Raw genomic sequence first — 23,921 nt, 5'->3', positions numbered from 1 at the left:
TGTCTTTAAAAAAATAGCAGAACGAACATTGATTGGTTTTTTCAAATACTAAAGGAAAAATGCTCTGCCATTATAGACATAGGGTAACGGAGGGGAACGAAATGTGCCCAAGAATTAAAATTCAATAATATTTTTTGACTATTTGTAGTTTTATTTTGAAGTGTATGGTTTTTTTAATCTAATAGAGCTCTTTTAAGTGATAAAAAGTGTTTCATTCATGTTTTAAAAGCTAAGTTTCGTAGTCACGGAACGGAAACTTATTATGCCCAATTTCATAATAAAAATGATATAAATATTGTATTAATCAATATTTTGCTGAAAAATTGCTATCACCAATTCAGCAATAGAACAAGGAATCTGCTAGCTATATAAAAATGGTTAATTTGAGTGAAAAAATAATATTACCCAAATTTCAAACATGTACAAACTTTGGCGAAAATGCCCACGTACCTTGAAAAACATAAAAGTTTTTATAGAATACTTAAAATTTTACTTTTAGCAAATTTAAATGTAATTTGACAATAAGTTCTGTAAATAAATAATTTTATTATAAATCCAGAAACACAAGGGTTATAATGAATTATTCACGAAACATGACTATTATAAATTATTTATAATATAGAATAAAAAGCAAATCTTATCGAGGCTTAAACATATCCATTCACAGCATGCAAAATTAGTCACAATTCTTAAAAACAAAGAGAATTTAGTAGTATTAAAAACGGCAAATTAAACAAATACTCTCACAATAGTTATAATTAAAAAATATAAAAAGCATTACACGTAATATAAACATAGAATTTTATTAGAAAAATAAATAGAAATCATTTCTCACGGAAATAACATACCCGTAATTAAATAAGTATGTATCAATTTAACACTTTTAATTTTGAGTTCAAGCCATAGAAAATATTATCAAAACGGATCCAACAAGTGGTAAACATTACTTTACACATTCAAGTTACCACTTTGGTAGGTACTGTAAACATACTGTCTTTCCATATTAAGTTTATATGAGGCATATATTTCCAAAAACCGATAAGTCCACACAATTAACAAATTTGAAAAATACATCATACATAAAATAAGGATAATATAATTTTATAGTAAACTGAACAATTAACATTCATTTTGTTCTGCTTTGCAAAAAAAGAATCTACATGACTACCCTGATTGACCCCTGTCTCCTACTTATTATGTAAAATATTTCGATAACTGTTAAATAATCTGATTGTACGCAGTTGATTTTACTCATTATGATAATTCCTGGCACATGGCATATATCAAAATAAATGCGGGACAAAAAAAATATTAGAAATCGTTCATGATATGTAAGAAATCTGCACTTGCCAGGGTCGCAATGAACGAGGATTATCTGTACAACCAAATGCCTTTACTATATCGATTGTACAAAGCATAAAGGTACGTCCTTTTTCCACACAAATCAAATTTTATTAATTATTGAGTTAATTTAAAAAAAAAAACCAATAAAAATGATAGTTAAGTCGTTTTTCCCACGTCACTTCCTTCTTTTTTTTAATTGATAGATAAATTTAGATAATAAATCGCCATTTGCAGCTTGCATCCTTTGAACACAACATGTATTTAGTCATGTACAACGTTATTATGCAATAAAACTTATTTCGAAAAAACTGAGGGTTACGCCGTTTTTCCTTTCTACAGTCGATATATTATGTATATTTGTATTTTGCTTATATTTATGGAATTGAGGGTTGAGTGACTGATAAAAATGGGCATATTATACTAATTTTAAAATACAATACGATGGAAAAAGAAAAACCAACCATTTACGCTTAAACCTCAAAAATGTTATTTTCCCCAAATATGTAATTGTAGACTTATCAGTATTTAGAAATAGATGCCTTATATATTTTTGTTCAATGAGTGTTCATACAGAATTGCACGCACAATTTTTGACTACAAATATACAGGTAAATTGTGTAAATAAAATGTACTTTAATGAGTATCAAAACTAAACTGATATGATCATTGATGCGAACATAGAATAAATAATGCATTGACTTTAAATTATCGGTGTTAATAACAAACCAACCTTTTTATTAGAGGGGGGGAGGGTTGATTGATAAGTACGGGTTATTGTGTTGTTACCTGAGAGGGCACGTGGTTGGTCGCACTCGGCTTCGGAGATCTCGTTGGAGTCCTTGGAGTCGTTGAAAGAGGATCCGTTAGGGTCAGCGCCGTTGCCGTTAGGGGTTGGGTGCTGGTTGCGGGGAGGGGGTGGTGGAGGTTCGGGAGAGGCGCTCATGTTACGACCAGAGCCCGCTAGAACATTACGGACAACTTATTCTTATCTACAACTATTGATTATTATTGATACATCTATAAAATAACCCATTTTTTACTACTTGCATTGCACAATTATTTATAATATAATAAATTTATTTTATATATGTATGTGTGATTTGAAAATGAATGAATCATAAATGCAAACCCTGGGCAATATAAATTAGGTACTACCAAGATAATTTGAAATTCTATTGCTGCCGATAACGGAGATGCCTATTTGAGAAAAAAATGAACATAGCCCACTGTCAATTTTGACTACTGTGAAATTAGCTGCGGACATACGGACCCATGAATGATGGTGGGGAGTGGAGAATTAGGTACAACACGGAACTATACCGCTTATACCAAGATTCCAAACTCTCCACCTTCATAAAACTCCAGAGGGTAAACTGGGCAGGCCATGTCCAGCGCATGCCTGAGTCACGGATACCGAAGACGATCCTCGAAGGAAGCCCAGGGGGGAAAAGGCCAGTGGGAAAGCCACGCACACGATGGGGTGATAACATTACAAAAGATGCCAACTAGCTACTAAAAATCATGAACTGGAAAAGACGTGCGGAGGACTTGAGCTGTAGCGCCATTGAAGAAGAAGAAGAAATTAGCTGCACGATAGCGACATAAAATCTCATCAGCTGCACACCACCTCATATTAATGAGGGCACCAATTGCCATACATAAAATGTCAAAAACATTCTAAAATGTACAAAAAACCATAGATGCGTAAACCATATGTGAAATTAGAAAAATCGTCTACTTTAAAAAAACCTCATATCTAAGGTTTTAACAGCTCAACAACCAACGATATTATACAGTAACGTGTGTTGGGTAGTCCGTATCAGTCCAGACGAAACCCTGAAGGAGTACGTTGGGTAGGAAGGATTTTAAATAATTAGTAACTCCCTTCCCATGTTTAATCAGTGAATTATGTGTTATGATTAAAACTTTTTAACGGGTTATTGATTTTTTTTCGTTTTTATAGTGACTGTTTTAACAAATTTATTAATTAATTTGTTTACGAGAGTTTGTATTATTTAAATGTGTCTAATAAAAAGTGCACTTACCAAAGCTGGGACGAGATCCATAGTGTTCATAGGGTGTGCCGTATTGTCCAGTGTACTGATCGTCTTCAGGGGCGCATGATGCGGGGTCATCGTATTCGGGTCCTCCGGCACGTCCGTACGATGGTCGGGAATAACGATTGCGCTGTTCCAGTCAAATATATTTTACACATATAAACAGCAAAATTTAAATATTGAAACGCTTACTAGGTACCTATTCGGATTGAAGGCTTTTCTTTTTTCTTCAAATACAAAATGTGATGATTAAACTGACTTTAATGTAGTAGAATTTATTATACAGTTTTGTAAAATTAACAAAATAATTTGTTAATGTTGTAATAATATATTGTTTGACTTCAAATTGATTTAAGTTTTGTACTATTCCATTTGAATCATTTTTAGCGACTAGAGTTTCATCTTTTGGCATCTTCGGGCGCTATACACATTCACCTATAGTGAATGAGGGCTCTGGAAATAAAAATGGCAGTCACCATTTTCGCACTATGTTGACGAGTCATTAAGAATGTCTCACATCTTTCTTATAGGTAAAATTTCTGAAAAAGGTATTTTGAAATGTTGTTTGTATACTAATATGTAACATGTTAAATTATACCTATAAAAAAGACGTAAGACATTTTTAATGACTTGCCAACATATTGCGAAAATTGAGACTGCCGTTTTTGTTTCGAGAGCCCTCAAATATACAACGGGCACAGAATATGGTTATAAGAAATAAACAGTAAGTAACTATACTCTGTGTCAGTTGTATATTTACATGCATAGTGTATGATGCCAGCAAAACCTGGGTCACAAAGACGATTCAAATGGAATAATTCAAAACATACATCCTATACACAAACAATAAAGCTGTAATTATTGTTTCATAATAACTTTGTATCGGTTTTAACTTAATGAGTTATGTTTTCAAACTCATTTAAGAAGGTTTATGAGCCTTTTGTACAAATCGTTCAAACATCAAAAAATCATGAAATTTTGTGATATTAAGATTTAGTTTGAGTATATTACCGAGTAAAAATAACAGCATTAGATAATAGTATACCACTCAATGTGGAGAACATGTCAGCGTGTTGTATTTCTGATAGATGGGTAATGAGTTTGAATCCCACTACTAGGGTTAAAATACACATATTAATATGTTGTCAATATGTGTATATTTAAATCCAGGGCACGCGCTCAAAAACCAATCTTCGTTAAAGTTAGTTAAGACACTAATTGATTTTGAATTTACATCACATTCGGTTTGTAATCTATATTAATTATAAATATGTTCAATCATATTATTCCGTATATTTCGTAGATTCTGCATTTTGTTGCAATTTATTTACGACATGTGCTTTGTGTTATGTGATTTAAGTATATATGATTTGGAAAAATTTTATGTCGAATCTATGTTAATGCAATAAAATGATTGTGACCTTAAAAAGTTCTTCAATTCCGAAATGGTTTATTCATCAAATTCACAACAGTGATACAAAAAGAATATATTCTGACCTTTATTTTACAACTTTTTGTTTTTTAAAAACATTGCATACTAAAAATGGAGTTAATAAAGATTTTTTTTATAAACACTTCAATTATTATTCTCATTACTATTTATTCTCTAATTTTTTATTACATTATTGTTTATTCAAAGACACATAACTAAAATATTTATCGAATATAATTATTACATAATATAAAAGTGGATTAGTGAAGATGCTTCGAAACTTTGTAAGATAAAGGTCGAACAGATAATCCTGACCACAAAGCAGGATTACAAAAACAAGGTATTCAAACAAAAATCATCCATCGGCCGATAAGCAACAATTATTAGTTAAATATATAGTTATAATTACGACAAGTAATGATGCAGGTGTTAAAAAGCATAGAATATGTTTTTACAGACATATATAATAATGTATTTAATAAGCCATTACCAAATAAGGTACAATGTTTTTGAGAGTCTGTATTATATGATACAATCAATGGTAGTGCATCTATTTGAATACCTGTCATAGAATTGTTGTCTGATTAACGTCCAACGACTGCAAAGTATACAATGAAATGAAAAAGTGAAGCCATTAAAAAAAGCCTTACATATTGGTCTTCTTCGGCGCAGTTAGCTGGGTCATCGTACTCAGGGCCGGGAGTGTAGATTGAGCTATTACCACCCTGAGAGTTCTTACGTGCGTAACGATTGTTTTGACGAGGCTTTATTTAAAAAAATATATTATAAGATGGTTTCATGTGCACACGCATCAGTAACAGGTGAGTGTTTTCACCTATGCGTCAGTTGTTATTATACAATAAGTATACAAACAAAGAAATTAAAATCTAATCTCAAATAATTTCAACAGAACCATGGCAAAATTAATATAATGCAATTAAATAAATAAATACAAATAATTGTTCAAACAGTCTCTGTCTTTAACGTATAATCAATGTTATTTTAATTGAATTGTCATCTAAATCTAAAGAAGACAGTCTATACATCTCCCGGACTGTCAAAAATCTAACGCAGTCGGTTCGGTACTGTAAACCTTAAAAAGCCCGTCAAAAATCATGTAAGGATATATTAAAAATGAATGGAATGGAAAATTTTTATTTAAAATGAAACATCCACATAAAAGATAATACATTCTATACGTATACATCAGTGGTTCCCAATAAAGGTGGCACCATATTTACATTTTTCCTAAACATGTAGCCCTGTTGTGAGTGCATCAATAATAAATGCATAATCTGTACAAAGTATGATAAAACTTAAGCAGTAGTATTAATAAATCCCCCAGCGGGGTAGTACTAGGAAATGTGGAAGCAGGTTCGAGCCCCGCACCTGATGAAAATAATATTGTGTTGTTTTTTCAATGTCATATTATCATTTGATTCAGAGCGAGGAATCAATGGGGTGGGCAAATAGCTAACAACCATCATCAGTAAAGCCTCAATTACATTGAGCTTCTTTACGAGCTGTTTGTTGGCGAATCTATAATCTGCCTGTAAAGTCGCCCAGTGTAATCATCGAACATGTTAGCTTGTTCGACGATTACACTGGGCGACTTTACAGGCAGATTATAAATTCGCCAACACACAGCTCGTAAAGAAGCTCAATGTAATTGAGGCTTAAGACTGTTAATAATTATAAACCTCATTCTGTGGAGGCTTATTTGCTCCATCAATTAACTCAATAACAATAAACGTTGTTCAATTTAACTTTATCTAGAAATCTCTTACACTGTAATCGCTGGAATATTTTTAAAAGTTTATTTAAATTGAAAATAAAATTTATAAAAGTATTTTTTAAGTCTATTCATTTTTTTATGAATAACAGTTTTCTTTGAATGAATAGACAAGTGTATGAAACTTTTGGAATTATATTTTATTTGATCACTGTAATAACTAAGAAGTAGTATGTGTCTTATTTTGGCTTAGATTTAATAGATAAAAAAAACCCTTTGTAAAAATAATTTAAACAAAATGATTTAAATTAACAAAATATTCATCCGATAGACTTTAATTAAAGATTGGAAGACATTGGAATACAACTTTATTTTATGTATTGATGTATTTAAAATATTTAATGAATGTTATATTGGTAAGATCGAAAGTAGTATAATTTTTAATTTAACGATTGAAATTTGCTAATTTTAAATCAAACATTGCCAGTACCCAGCGCGATAAGTGAAATGTTTAAAAGAGAAGAGAAATCAGATTATATTTTAACCGCGTATGAATGTGTTTTCGGTTTAATAAAACAAGTAATAATGATTATTTGATGTGGCATTGACTGAGTTGTGAATGTTAATTATTATAAAACAAAACTCAACGTTAAGATAATAATCATAAGTATGACAAACTTAACGAATAAAGCTGTTAGAAAATTTGCTTGCAGTATATAGACACAAAGTAAATGGTTGTCACAAAAGCGTCATTGGGGTGCCACAGTCCAAACAGAAAACAAAATAATCGGGACTCACTGATATAATATTATAGAGACAAATTAAGTTACTTCTGAAACCCTCGATAATGAGTACAGTAGATCTGACTCTATTGAGTTAATATCATTTTAACTCACAAAGAATTAAATAATAGATAAATCACAAACAAAATCATTCATCGTTGAATATTTTACATATTTTATTTTTGGGCTTTCACCTTCCTTGGCTGTACTTCTTTCCATTTCTTTCCTCGATGTTTTATTGGAGCTCGGGGCTCAGTGGTAAGGCCACTACGGTATGATGAGAGACTGTGGTAAAGTGTATGGTTAGGTGCATGTAGCGCTATTTTTTTTAAAAAAAAAAAGACAGGATCTAAAATACTAGTTTTCTGAATCCACTGGTAGTGAGGGTTGGGGGTTGTGAAGCTACAAAAAATATATATAATACCATTAATAAGTACTCAGGTACTGACTATTTCATTAATATTTTGGGATGTACGTTTCAAACGCAAATACTATAATATGGTGATTTTATAATTAAAACATGGTAAAAAAACCACGATATTATACACACATATATATACATATATATATTGATTGATTAGAAAATGTCAAAATATTGAATTTAGAAAAATAAATGCTTATACAATAATGGTGCAATATGATCACGTTACATGCTGTTACGGCGACAAATTTAGTCTATGGTTTTGTCATTCGGCAGAATATTTTGAACGATCACTATCTCTCTATATTCAATGATGGGGAGTGCCAACTCTAATGTATTAGCATTTTAAATTATTATTGATTATTCATGCCAATATCAATTAATTTTAACAGTTTCTACATGGACGGACGTTAAAATTAATTGCGATAGTACATCCATAGATAATATTTCGAACAGAACCCAACCTGCAGACCAAACAAACTTTAAAAGTTTTTGCTTCTAACGAAACGTACCTAATGGAACATCATTCTGATTTGTGTGAAGGGAACTTTTGGAGCATCTTTCCGTCTGAAGAATAGCACTGGATGCATGAATACGAACCTAACCTAACCATACCATACTCTTTATCTCATTATCTCTTTGCAATGAGTCAGAAAAAAATACGGAAAAAAGAACACGATGACAGCCTAAAAATTAAATATGACAAAAAATAACTAATAGTCTCAAGTTGATCATATCGATTTTAGTAATTCTGAATAATTTTTTGCTTCGTTCCGTGAACAATATTATGTACAGGTAGTGTAAAGAATACTAAATTTTTAAATGTAAATTTTAATTTGAAAATGAACTAAACTGCCCATTAATCGAGGGTCTACTGTATCAAGATTACTATTTTATGTGATAAGAACTTAATTATAAATTTAATTGAAATCAGTAGCACGGCAGAGAAAAATGTATAATAGTTGCGGTGGAAAACAAACATGGAATAGGTATGTATGTAAAATATTTACACTCTTAAGAGTAAGCAATTGATTTTTTTATATATACGCCCTGATGACAATTAGTTCAATGGTATGAGTAACCAAAACAAATGAATATGAATCTAAATAAAGGATTTTGGACTATAATAATATAAACTCTAATCATACTATGTATGTATATGAATAATTATTAAGTCGTATATATAAATGACTATGTTTGTATTATGGTGAGTGTTAAAGTATAATCACCATGCTTTGAGATCCGGAGCGGGAGTGAATGTTGTGAGAGTTGTGATGGGGCGGGCCCATGGTGCCGGCGTGGGGCATTCCGTTTCCGTGGGGGAACGTCTGGAAGTTGAGACCGGCTTTGGTGGGGTCCATTTCCTCTCGGAAGCCCAGCAAGTGGAACGTGGCGTACGGGCAAATTTCGTCTTCCATACCTGCTTTAATTTCGATGCAAAAAGACACAATCAAAATACGGCCGAATTAAAGTGTTAAATGAACATTTAGATAAGGTTAAGTTAATCGAAGATTGTCAGCGACATAATTCGATGTTATTTGGGAGAGAAAAAAATGATACACAACTATATAATAATTGTTTATATTGTAATCAATATAAAGATGATTTCAAATAGGATTTAAGTGTGATAATCATTTAATTATTTACATAATAATATGTATTCAATTAGTCAAAGAACATCGAGCTATATAGGGTATAGGATGAAATCAAAATAATAACAGTTACACACTATATTTAATAGATGTCTACATAAAATTAAAAAGTGTTCAAAGGGAAAATATTTATTCTGTATTAAATCAATATTTATTTAATTGTTTTATATACCTTTTAAATCCGCTTACTATTTTGTTTGGGGTAATGCATATAATATATAACAGCGAAGAGATAAAAATAAAACACCTAAATTACAAGAGAGATACAAATTATCATTATTGTATACTCACCAGATGTGACTGAAAGTGTATATCCATTTTCACAAGGCTATTGGCTTGTTTTACAATAAAAAAAGCAGTAAACATAATATTACCATTTGACAAAATTATTAAAATTATTTTTGCAATAATAAAAAAATGCTTTCTGTTTCAAAGTCAATTTTTTTTTAAAGATCACACTATTGATGAAAAAAAAGCAATTTATCTCTTATGTACTAGATTTGACTTGTTTTAGTATTTTCATAGGTACTATCAGTAGCGAAGGGTGGAGGTAGGCTGTTAAGATCCGACATAAATAGTGCACACTAAACTTCGTCACTCAAACGTATTTGTTATTATTGAACTAAGAATACAATTTGCAGATGGTGCTGGTTAGTTTTTAGAATTTAATTAAACCCTGCCTAAGCCAAACCATAATAGTTTAGGTATGCTATGGGTGATCCGACAAAAATAATGCACACCTTTTTAGTCATACTTATTTGTTTTCGTTGAATTAAGAATAAATACATGTTGTTGGTTAGTCTTTCTAAATTCATTAAACCCTGCCTATACCATCAAACCATAGTTGACAAAAAAATATTCTATCTAGAAAATATTCAAAAATATGTATATTTCAATGGCATAGTTTTAGATATTTTATAGTTAGACAATTATTTTTTGACTATTATCTACTATGGCTTGGACTAGGTAGTGTTAAATTGAATTTTAAAAAGTAACAAACACTATCTACACATTCTAGTCTTAGTTCAAGGAAAACAAATACGTTTGACTGACAAAGTTTGGCATGTACTATTTATGCCGAATCTTAACGACCTACCTCCACCCTTCGCCGCCGGTACCTACTATCAGCGCTAACCCAAAAATTCAATTAGTTCTGTTAGCAAACAGTGGAATCAACTTGTTGTTATTAGTTAATACTTATTAGTTTTAAAAGCGTAAATGATAAGCGTCACCTATCCTGCGGGTTTCGCCGGTGCCGTTTCTCTTAATTTGACGGCTGGAGCTTCTAAGATCCTCGTACTGGTGCTTTCGTGGATCCCATGAGGAATGTGAGGACCGCATTGAGTTACCTAACGTCACAATAATCAGCAAAAAGAAACTAACAACAAGCGCCATCGATAAACAATAAAGCAAGGCTCAAAACATATAATGTGTTATGAATCTTGTTTACCACCCGAGGCAATCTTGCATCATAACATTACTTTTACGAATTGTATTAAAAGGTTTTATATACCATATATCCTCAATTATTCTAAAAGGCAAAACTAGACATTCTTTTGAATTACTTGGGAGTCAGTACAGTATTAGAACACAAACAAATGATGGAATTTACCATTCATGTGTACGATTCAATTAATTTTGAATTGTTCTTTGTCAGATATATTGATAAGTGCTTCCTTTATAATTTTGTTATTAACATAATCTGTAATAATAGCATGTAGGAAATGAAACCAGAAATCAAAATATTTTCAAAAGAACTGTTTGTGCAAACAACTTCATACATACCACTACCTGAAAACAACAGCAAGATAAAGTGAAGAAAGTCAATTTTTAAATAAGTATGCCAATTGTTTGCTGAAATCTATACCTACATAATGAAACACTGGGGTTATTTAAAGAAAAATTTCACTGTTGCATTTATTAAAATTATTCTGTACAAAGCAAAAGTGTGATAACTGAGATAACCCATTGTTAATAATTTTATACTAAAAAATCTAACCATAATCATCTATTATAAACCGCAGAAAAAAACAAAATAAACAACTATTTCATTTGTATGACACAAACATTAAAGTAATTAGTTAGTTAAATTAGTATTTTTGACTTATCTCACTGTTGCTTTGAGGTGGCGTATGTACCAAGTATGTTAAAGCTATCTTAATGATTATTAACACACTAATTAGATTTCCATAATTCCGTTTTCATTAAACCTAAGCTAAGTAGATATTTATTATTAGTAAAGTTTATAGTAATGTCTGATTGATTTGTGGTAGCTTGCATCGCGATTAAAAAAGTAATAATTGAGGAAATATGATATATTATACTCGCTACATAGAGAGAAAAGGGAAACAACGAATTTATAATGTCAACATGCTTAAAACATTAAGTAAGTACATAATCAAAATGTAGATAATTCAAAAATACTTTGGACCCATAATGCTACATTGAAATAATGGAATTTGGAGGTTAGCTATTCTAATATGAATACTTACTGAAAAATTCTTTAAATAAGTTTAACTCGTAATCATGTTCATACGTAAGTACCATGTAATGATACTATTATCATAAATGGTCCATACAGAGCCGAATTTTTGGCCCAATACATACATATTCGAAGCCCGAACATTGTGATTTAAAAAAAAATGTTTTAAGAAAAATTATATAATATTTCAACAAAATCTACTATTTTTAATATTTCAGAATCTATTGTCATTAGAGCAAGATAATTTAATTGAATTGGGCCAAATAGTGTTGCTTAGATAAGCTTAATTCATAATAATGTGGAGAATGGCCTTTCGCCTTAACAATTAATTAGTTGAATGACTATAATAATATATTGTTTTCAAGTATTGATTAATACAATTTACAAACTCATCCACTAACCCAGGGTTTCCCAAACTTTTTCTGCAATGGAACACTTCGCAAACCCGGAAATTTTAAGGAACACTTAGTTTATTTTGTAGGTTATTTATTAGCGCAGCTAACCGTTCTGCCAATTTCGGCAACTGTCGTTAAACTGACAAGACTTGTCAGCCGGTCAGTTAAAGATAATATACCCCATCTTTTTCATGCGCACGGTGTGAGAGAAGATAGGATCTTTGGCGGGCCCCCTACTTATCGCTGAGATTAAAGGCAATGTGACGATCTACAGTTGCACATTCCAAATGGTGTTTGAGGTAAAATTAAGGGTATTTTTAGCGATTTTTTGTATTTTTAATACACCCACTTTTATGTTGATATGCACAATTATGGACATGTCAAATATCGACAATAATCAAATGTTGTAAGTATGGCAAAACCACATATTATTACATGTTAGCATGCTTGAAGTGAAACAGCGCCGCAGGTAACATTTTTTTACTATTTGTATATATTTTCTATGCATGTTTGTGATATATGTTTATCTTATTTGGCTGGTCGATCTCTCACGCTGGGCCCCCCGTAAGCCCAGGCCCCCAGGCTAGAGGCCTGTTAGCCCCCCCCCCCCCCCTTGTGGGAGCCATGACCTATCTAGATACTTGACATCATAAACATCAGTGGAGATTGATCATCACTTGTCTTTCAATATGAAGTAGATTCTTTAATTATTTTAGTTTTACTTATTTTACTTCTACTTAGTAGAAGATCTTTAAATGTGTTGCAGTGTATAAAACCTTTCCAAATGTTCGCGGAACACCTATTCAGGTTCGGCGGAACATAGTTTGGGAAACCCTGCACTAACCTATGGGTTCAACAGATTTTTTCTAGTCACTATTCTAGTTGGAGCCCCTAGACTATGGCCACTTTTGCCCTATAATAAATCCACCCCTGGATCGATAGATATAGATAGTAAAATTTGAATAGGTACATAAAAAGAAAATTCCATAATAATGACAATAACACTACTTTATGGTGCATAATACGAGTTCGAATAATAAAATATTATAACAACTTTTAAGCAATATTATATCTATGTATTCAATTACTAATACATAAATAATTTTCTAAGCAAAATATATAAAAATTGAAGAGAAATACTAAACAATAATGGTAAAGCTACATTGGGATCGCATATAAATCTTAATTTAATTTAATTTTGAAAATTTAAAAATGTTAAAGTAGGTACAGGAGAGTCCCGATTATCCATTGAACATTGCATTTGTCAGCTGTTTTCATTTTTGCCAATGAAATATGTTTTAAAAATCGGCATTAAATATTATATTTTCGATTTTGACTTCATCGGATAATCGACATTACTGTACGTACAGTCTACGATAATAATATAATACCTATATTAGATCAAGCCTGAAATTAAAAAAAATTAGAGAATACAAAAACACTTAAAGGAAGACATTATTCAATCTTCGTTTCTTTGCCAGTAAATGGAGGTGGCTTTATGCATTCATGGATGAAGTGACATTTTTGAAGGTCGAAACAAAGTTAATTCAAAACCTCTCAGAGTAACATCAATCTATATTTTAGTTTTTACCGTTCTAATTAGTAGGTAACCCAATTATTTTGAACTATATCTAACAAGAAGGTGTCTTGTTAATAGAATGTATTACAAAAAATGATAGCGATACTGCAATATCTTTAATATATTATGTACGTTTTCGTACAAATCTATCATGTTTCATGTCTGACATGGTCATTGTATGTATGTAATAATTATTAAAACAATACCATCCATTCAAATATAATTCAAGTTTCAGGGTTTATTTTGGCAATATCTACTTAACTAGTTTTTGTTGTTCTTGACAGTTAAAACTCATCAAGTACAATGCTGCATCATTGCACTTAATGAGTTTTACCTCTGATACGACGAATGTTACTCGGTCCATTAATGCAAAAAATGGTCAAAATATGTCTGCATGCAAATTAGTTTACCTGGTGATGATGTGGTTCCATCAACACGCTGAATTTGAGTGATTACAATATAATAACCAAATAATTACTAATACAAGACAAAATTCAATTCTAAGTTTACGTAAAGAAAATAATAAAAAGCTGACTAATATTCAATTATTTTATCCTTACTTTCATAATATTGACATTGGCATATAGTTAAATAGTAATTTTACAATTAATTATGGACAGCTTTCATATAAAATGCATATTATTATGACAGTTGATTGATTGCTTTGGGCCAAATGCAAAGATGTCGATGTTTTGTTTTTAACCTAACCTAACCCATTGCATAGTTTATCAAAACGATAAATAACATAGGTACATGAGTCCCTAGCATTGTATGATACTATTCAAATTGAAACGTCAGTCGACCCATGCGTACACAACATGTCGAACTGGTTTTAATAGTTTGAATAATATAATAAGCCATTTTTAATGAACCTACTATTAGTCTTTCATGTTTGCATAGATAATTCGTATTCACTACATTTTAGCTTTGTCGGAAATGAGTATTGTGTTATGCGAACAAAAATCGGTAACCCCACTTATTTATATAATGACTAAGCACAAGTCCTTTAGTAATATTAGCTAAGTTCAATAAGCCAATATCTGATATATGGAATTCATCAGTGAACTTTTTCTAGTACAACACTAGATAGTGATTCCAGAACGCTTTTACTATGGTTGAATTATTGGTAACAATCTAAAAATTAATATTCTCATATTGGCAACATTGAATACATTGTAAATAAAAAAGAAAGTGGCAGTTTTGTTTACGCATTGCTTTTGTTACTTACTTACACACTGTTATAATATGCAATTGTTTATCTAAATAATGATAGTTAATTGGATAATAAACTGATTTTAGAATTGTAAAATTAATAACACTGTAGCTCTGGCAAATATATTGAAAAATAAAATTATAGTAAAGTTTACCACAGATTAATCTGCGATGTGAAGTTACTTGAAACTAATTTAATCGTTAATCTAAATAATCTAATCTAAGAAGTTTTATTTAAAATTTTTGATTGATGTATGACCCATCAAATCTTGATTTTTATTCAATGAATGTTTATGGATGTATCAACTATCACTTGTTGTAGATGAAATTATTTTCAGTTAGCACTTTTAGCTGTCTTAGAATAGTTAGCTAGTTTTGGCATAATATTAAAATGAATAAGATGGCTTACTAATTACTGCGCCTCGCTTGATCCTATCACAGGTGTTATAGTTTGATCCGGGTACGGGGGGAAGCTTGCGGTTGGGTGGAGCAATGTAGCCGAGCTCATCTCGCAGGGAAGGTCGTCGTTTGTCCAAAGTTCCAGCCGGGTTCATCATGGATTGATTGTAAACCACATCATCTGTTGTATAAAAATATTTTATTATTATTATTACATTCACATTAATTACTCATGTTTGCATGTAAAATATTAGGGCTAGATACAAAGTTTTTGCGATTAAATTGACCTATCTGACATAAGAGGTGCCGTCAACGATCAGTGGCAGACTTGAATAATAAATCTGTCTGAAGATGTTATTTAACAGTTGATTTCAGTCATCTAATTTTGTGTGGCAGTTAAGTATGACTAAGCATCTGGGACTTTTTTAAGACATTTTTAAAAAAGTATGAAAGATACAATGCTTAAATACAATATTATATTATCGCCATAGTGTATGAAGTCATTTAGTAACAGTTTGGTTAAACCTGAGTTTGGAATCTCTAATGGCTAAATGCAGAGATGTCGCCAATAACGTTATATTAAAAATACATCAGTTTTTATAAAAAATAAAAATGTGTATAACTTGAAATCCTTTATATTTATATAAAATCTAATTTTGGTATCGTCACTATATTGAAGTTCGATTTAATATGAACTGTATCATACCAAGATTTGCCACGTTTGAAATCTGCGCATAATTATTTAGTTAATTCAAAATCATCTCTGTAAAGAGTATTTATTGGTCATTATTTGCCTCTTTTCTTACAACGTTTATACTTATTTTTACCATATATCGCTTGATCTTTCAATACATAATGCGGTCGAATTTTGATTTATATATCTGAAGATGTAGTGAGATCAGAATACACTGACTATTTTTTTGGAATCACAACATTTACCGTTACATTCAAACTAACCACATTTTTATTATTACATATTACATTACAATTTAATTGTAAAATTCTCACAAGAAATCATTGAATATACTAAGCAGTTTCTATGAGAAACATATCAGCAATAAAATAATTAATCCTGTACTAGTAAAACATTGCATTTTCTGTTTAAAACTTGGTGAGTTACCTAAACAATAAACGTGATTTATAAAATTAAAATTCATTCATGTTTAAGATTAGTTTTACCTATGTATTCTATCTAAGAGATTCATAATAGTAGAAAAAAATTACTAATTATTCTAGTTTAGCACTAATAAGTATAAAAGAAACACATTTAACATTTAGATTGTATAAAGAATGATTAACTAAACGAGAAAGAAAATTAAAGATATCCAAGGAAAGAAATCAATTATGCAATGTAAAATGTAATGGAAGAATAATCTAAAACACATATTTGTATTTACAATAAATTAGATCTATGTTATGACGGCACAAAAAATATTTAAAACACCTAATGCTAACTAACAGATAAAAACAGATAATTAACGTTAATATTCTTGAAAGAATAATTATAACAGCTATAAATAAAGTAATGACGTTAAAATAATACGGAATGATTAAAGTAAACAAGTATGATGATGTGAAATGAGAAATCCTAAAATGTGTAAAATATATTAATAATTAGTAACCCTACCTAATAATCAAATAATATTTTATAACCATGCTTAACATGTTTCAAAAAGAGCTATTGGAGTTTGGTATAGTATATAACATAAACATGTTATTTTATTGTTTTAAAACTGTTTCGTTGATTGGCCTCATCTGGAAGTCAAAAAAACAATTATATCATTTCATTCCCTATTAATAATAATAAATAGCTATTTTTGAAATTTAAAGAAATTATCAATAAACTAGAAACAATAACATTTATTATTTAAGTCCAGCCCACGTTAATTCAGTTAAGTGCGGTAAAAAATAAAGAATTTTTAAAATAAATGCTTTAAAATTATATAACGAAAACTAATCATTTAAATGTACCTATACCGCATGCCTCTAACGGATGAATGATAAAAAGTTAACAAAAACTTAACATAATTAATAATTAGATTGTTACCATACGAAGAAAATCAATTTACCATTTTTAGGTACAAAAATAAACTTGAAAATATCAGAAAGACAGCTGATTAATTGAACATATGTTATAAATTAGTAAACTTTAACATTTCATCATTATTTTGTATCAATATTTTCCACTTATATACTTAATTAATTAAATAAGTTAGTCTGTTATTTATGTTAATACAAATTAATATTTTAGAACATACATCATTCGAAAACAATTCTCAGAAATATAATATTAACCAATAGAAAAAAATCTTATTTAATACTTTGGACGCTGAAGACGCACCTGGCACGTAATGACCAGGCGGCCGATCGATGTAATTAACGTGCATTTTAAAGGTGGTAATTAAAAAACCATTATCTAGTCAGCAGCGAATGAGAAATATGGCACGCCTTTACAAAAAAGATTTTTTCTATTGGATATAATATTATATTTCTCAGGAGTGTTTTCAAATGTTTACATTCTTAAATCTTGTGAATTATTCATTTGAATAAAAAAAATAGTTTTGATATTTTTGAATTTGACTTGCTTAATGACCAATTAGATAATGAAAGTTTCTTTTGGATAAATTTATAAATAAAATATTTTTTATGAGTTGTATAGAATCAAAAGTAGAATTATCCATAAATCAATATTTTGACATTTCTTCGTTTTAGTAATTATTATTAATGGTCATCACACTTTTACATTTAAAAACAACTTTTTTAATGTGGAAAACACCAAAATCCGAATAGTTATATTATAATTGTTATTATATAATAAGTATTTTTTAGTCACGGTGAGTGCTGCATTTGATATCAATTTGTGGATAGTTCTAATTGTATTTTGTTAAGATCTGACTGACATTCTTTATTTTATCTCTAATAATAATTATAGTAGTGATATCATACTTACCAGTGCAGTATCTCATTAAAATAAAGAGGTAAAAATAACAACACTATAAAGTGTTTTTTATGATTTTAATTGAAACTTACTACTACACTAACCTACATATTTACACATTATTGCAAAAACTCTCATTTAAAAATAAACCGTAAAATATAAGCTGCAGATTAATATCATCTTGAGGTTCACCGGTGTTCACATAGCCCAAATCTTATAAATTACCTATTATAAGAATCATTTTTGTGTGTTCATATTTAATAGAATTTAAACTTATATCGTGGAAGCAAAAAACTAGAGGAATATCACTTTCACTTACTTCAAATAGAGCCCAAACCCATGTGTATGAATTTATTATTTTGTTCAATATACCTGTTGTAAACCGTAAATAATTTATACGTAATTAATACTTAGCTGCTATGCAAATTCATTTTTTTACGTAAATTCGTTGGAATATGTTATGTTGTCCATTATTTATAATTAATATGCATTCCTATTCCAATTAACGCATAACACCTCAGCCCAGCCCACTGGTTGATCTCATTCTCATCTCGATCTCAACATTAATCTCTCATTTGCAATTTTTTTTATTGCATACATACATACATAATAAGTATAATACCCCGTTTAAACGTGCATGGATGTACTGTGCACAGTAAGAAAATGTATGGGGAAATATGTATTATCCTGCAGTTGGCAAGATTGCGTGCATAAATCAAACAAGATTGGAAGATTCTAAAATGTGATGATTTATTGCGTGCAAGTAAGATTATTTTCGATCTGCGCCTGCGCAGTAGAGCGATAGAGAACATGCCGGTAAAAAAAACGAACTACTCATTTTGAGCTCCGATTTTCAATACGACCTGTCAGATAGTAGTATGAAATGACAACCTCGCGTTTCGCTTACTCTTGAAGAATGAGATTGGAGAGACAGTCAGCACTTTTACGCGTAAACAGTTATTGTCATGACAGTTTAAAATAAGCACAATTGCCGACAGTAATTCCATGCATGTGTACAGGCGCTATTACTCTATATTTTGTAATTTTTAATAGCTATAATATTTTGGAATGATTTCTGGTCACCTGGTATTTTACTTTGTACTCAATTCTTAATGGTGTATTTTGCTGAAAAATAAATGGTTTTTCTGTACAGACTTAACAATAATTTTATCAGAAGTCATTCAAAGCTTTATTAACTGTGCAATAGATTTCAAGAAGATAGGATCTTGATGTTTTTTGATACAGAAGAATGAAATTTGCATAAATGACACATGCTTAACATGTATGTTCAGCTGTCATGACCACGTCAACATTTAGTTGGGAGACTGTGTGAAGTACCTGCAAAAATGTATGTACGTGAGTAAAAAATAAATTCAATGTAAAAATACCACTTGTCTATGGATTTTACTCATTGTGTACAGTCATCGATATTTACCTTCCAGTTATCACGATTTCTGCTGCTTTTCATATTTGTCAAAATGACCAACTCAGAGTGGCAGTCCATTTAAGTCGATAAAACTATTTCAATTTATAGTTTAATAAAAACTATTGACAATTTTTGTCATATAAGTTCCACATTACGACTATAATAATAACATACTTGGTTCAATTTCGGTATGTATGGTATGGGATAATTCTGTATTTGATTCTACACAACTCATATCTTTGCATACTTTGTATCTTACAACACATAAACATTTATTTTGATTCACATATAGGAAATATTGATACAAAAAGAATAAAAATATTTACAATGAGAATATTATTTTCATGAAGCTTTAGTTAGCACAAAAGCATAGTTAGTGCATTTAAATTTAATATTGTTAATTTTAATTGATTCTCAAGACAGGCACACACTATGCAAACATTGTTGAACGATAACGGTGAAACATTTAAGTTCGCTCATGTCCTTCTGATGGTCAAATCAAATAAGTAATTAACTATTCCCTCGGTTTATCCATTTTTACTATCTGCCATTTACTAGAGAAGGGAATTGATCACTTATAATATGGGAAAAAATGTTAGGAAACTTAAATAAATGTATATATTCAATCGTAACGTTCAATTATGTCTGCATGGAATATTCTTGTCTTTGTAAACAACTGGTGTTTGACATGAAATTTACTCTTTTGTAGATATTATTGACAACTGTTAATTTGTATTGTGGATAATATTCTCAGTGTTTTAACAAGAAACATGTAGAGAGAATAGAAAGAGTAGAAAGAAGCTTGCAGGCGCCATGCCGTAGCATACATACAGTACACGTCCTTCTGACCTCGGAGGCGGTGCGGTTGATGTCTCCTGGCCAGCGTCACGCAGATCACCACGATACCCACCACCAGCACCACCACGGTGGCCAGAATCGGCACTAATACTTCTGGCTCCAACCACGCCTTCAGCCAGACGGGGATCTCCGCTTCGGATATTCCGATGCCGCCTCCGGGTAATGGCGCAATGGTTCCTACACGTTTAGAAACAACAAGAGATTATGAATGCGATTCTCGAACCTTTGTTGTGATCCCGACCGCCTCGTACGACGCAAACTACGACGATAGCTATTATGATGACGAGAATTGCGGCGACAACGGGCACGATCAGATTGAGGTTAGAAAGAAGAAGTCGGATCGTTTCTTCGGCCGTGAGGGAGGGCGCGTCGCGAGCCGGTGCCACCGTACCTGAAAATTATTCAAACCGAATTACATTATCAATCAAAGCCACGTATTTTTTTTTTCAAATACAATTTTTATTATAGTATCGTTTGAAATTCTTTAGATTAAGAAACCAAAATTGTTTGAAAGTCGACGGATGGAAAGTGTTTGTCGGATGAGATTGCTTTGAATTTCCACCATACAATTCTTCCAAGGTATTTAATAATTTTAATTGGCTTTATGATAAAAATTCGGCTTGAATAACTAATCAGGTATGGTGCGCATTAAATTTATAAAAAGCTAAATACTATTTATATACATATATATATATATTAATTTATTGCTAAAAAGCAAATAATTCATAAATATATTATAATAATATTAATATAATATTTTTATATGGTGCAATGTAATTTTGGTATATTTCCAAGGAATTTCAAAGATAAAATAATTTATTATTGTGTATGGGACATAGTATGTAATCGTAATTACAGTAACACTACATAAATAAACAATACTGAGAGTTTTAATAATATCAAAAAGGTTATCAACAAAAAAGTGTGTATAATAAATGAAAACAAGGTCAATTTAAAGATAATACTAATATGTAAATGGTCTAATTAAAAAAAAATTGTATTCAATGTGTATCAAAGTTTTAAATAATCCAATACTACTATTACCCTAATGCTTGTGCTCCATTAGCACGCAAGTCAGACGATTTACAAACTTTGAACTTTTTTTTCGCATGGAGCACCCAGAATCTGCGGACTTTTAAGTCTGCAGACTAAGTTCGTTGGATTTCAAACATGTTTGATAATTTACTCTCCGAGTTGCCAGAATTCATCTGTCAATCACCATGTAAATTAGATTTGACATTAATACGCAACTATTTGGACCGAAAAAAACATGTAATTGTTCTAAACATTTCTATTGATTAATTTGTTTATTTACACATTAGAGAATGATAGATTTATCAATTTCTTTAAAATTGAATTTATGAAATTTTTAAAAGAAAACCTAACATTTGTGTAGTTTTTACTGGTATATTATTTTATGCAAGTCTACATGTAAATAACACAGAATTTTAGGATTATCGGAAGACAAAACGATAATCGTAACTTATGACATCCCGACTTTTTTACTCGTTCGTTGATCAGTAGCATAGCATAGACAAATCAAATAATTTATTGTCCTCGGGCTTTTGGCTCGCCAATGGAGCGCCTGCATAAGACATTTTGTAAAATGCACTAATTTCTCATTTAAACGACACTTTATTTATATTTTTACATCTTCACTTTGATCTGTGGGCTACCGAGTTTGGGTACATTTCAGAATTGTTCAGGTAGGTACGTGACGTTTATATTCAATATTTTCTTACATACCGTATACATTCGCCATATTTACTGTTCACGTCTAACAAAATGACATTTTCGTCGCTTAAGACCTTCTAATCCGTTATTGACAGATAGAACCGATTATTTTAATTCAAATATCGAATGTACGCATTGCCGCACATCATTTTTTTCTTGTGAGAAAACTATAATTTTGGTACAATTCACAATGCTCACATTGTTTGACAACTGGATTTATTCCATGGACTATGGTAAAGAATATTCTAAATTTGATTTTTTTTTAAATACTTCTTAACGGCTATGCACACACTATTTTTTTTATTGAATAATTACCTAAAGATATATGAGGCTACTAATTTCCATAGATTACAATAGTCATAATTTATGCCAAATTTGAATCTACTGAAGTTGCCATTGCAAATAATGAAACAAATTTAAATCTTTATTTTCTGACATTACAACGGGTGATATTATAATATCTACATATTTATATCAATTCACTACGGGATGAAGGGCTCCGCAAACTGATTCTACTCCTATCGGATACATGAATTTGTGATATTATATAATATCTACCTATTTTTATCATCCTTATCATCATCGACCTGGACCAATCCACTGCTGGATAAAGGCTTCCCCAACCTGATTCTACTCCTTTCTGTTATATAAATTGCTATATTAATCGGTGATATTATATATCCATCTATTTATAATACCATTATCATCATGACCCTGAATCAATCCACTGCTGGATGAAGACTTCTCTAAGTTGATTGTATTTCTGTCGATCATATGAATTGCTATATTTATCAAAATTGCCGATATTATATCTACCTATTCATATCTTCATTATCATCATCATTCGGGATCCATCCACTGCTGGATGAAGGTTATTCCAGACCAGATTCTACTCCTTTCTTTCATAAGGATTGCTATATTTATGAAAATCGGTGTAATCATACACCCTATCTTTTTATAACGCCATTATCATCATCAACCTGGATCAATTCACTGCTTGATGACGGCCTCTCTAAGTTGATTGTATTCTCCTTTCGGTCATATGAATTGCTTTATCAACATTTGTTTCAATATTAACGTCCCGCACCGGGTGACGTATATTGTTTTTACGATAATGATGTGATCGAAGACTAAATTTTAGTGCAAATTTTATTTTTAGGGGTCAACAATAGATGACCAGAGAAGGGCTATGCTCCCACCAGCACCAATGAAGTGGCTATTATATATGTAGCAAATCATGAAGGTTTATTAATTACCTCACAAGATAGATGTAGCTGTTTTCGCAGCGTCTTACGTGGGAGAAGTCGATGCGAACACAATCGCGACGCGGTTTGAAACGATATAAAGCAATACGATGCGAAGCGGCGACATTGTCCAACGTTGCCAGTACCTGTCACCAGTCGGCCGGTCGGCATCGCACATTCATCATGAACGGACGCAAGGGCTTTTTATTTGAAAACTCATATATTAAATACAAA

General features: G+C 30.9%; 1 protein-coding gene across 6 annotated transcripts in view; it reads right to left on the bottom strand.

The window, feature by feature from the left end:
- Positions 1–23,921, bottom strand: part of Dscam1 (Down syndrome cell adhesion molecule 1) — a 275,607-nt gene that overhangs the window by 9,260 nt on the left and 242,426 nt on the right. For 5 of the 6 annotated variants that reach the window (XM_085959094.1, XM_085959099.1, XM_085959108.1 and 2 more), the window contains 7 exons: positions 20,933–21,100; positions 15,498–15,668; positions 10,653–10,769; positions 8,998–9,191; positions 5,484–5,597; positions 3,390–3,531; positions 2,131–2,304 (listed from right to left, as the gene is read on the bottom strand). In XM_085959094.1, the coding sequence (XP_085815220.1) occupies positions 2,131–2,304; positions 3,390–3,531; positions 5,484–5,597; positions 8,998–9,191; positions 10,653–10,769; positions 15,498–15,668; positions 20,933–21,100 (1,080 nt within the window). Of the gene's footprint in view, positions 1–2,130; positions 2,305–3,389; positions 3,532–5,483; positions 5,598–8,997; positions 9,192–10,652; positions 10,770–15,497; positions 15,669–20,682; positions 20,887–20,932; positions 21,101–23,921 lie in introns of all 6 variants that reach the window. The other variant, XM_085959122.1, reaches the window with a different exon arrangement.

This window comes from Rhyacophila brunnea, unplaced genomic scaffold (genome assembly GCF_057557595.1).
Source record: "Rhyacophila brunnea isolate RB1 unplaced genomic scaffold, BYU_Rbru_1.0 scaffold_11, whole genome shotgun sequence".
NCBI lineage: Eukaryota > Metazoa > Arthropoda > Insecta > Trichoptera > Rhyacophilidae > Rhyacophila > Rhyacophila brunnea.
Note: the sequence above shows the minus strand (reverse complement) of the source record. Positions and strands in the feature narration are given on the sequence as shown.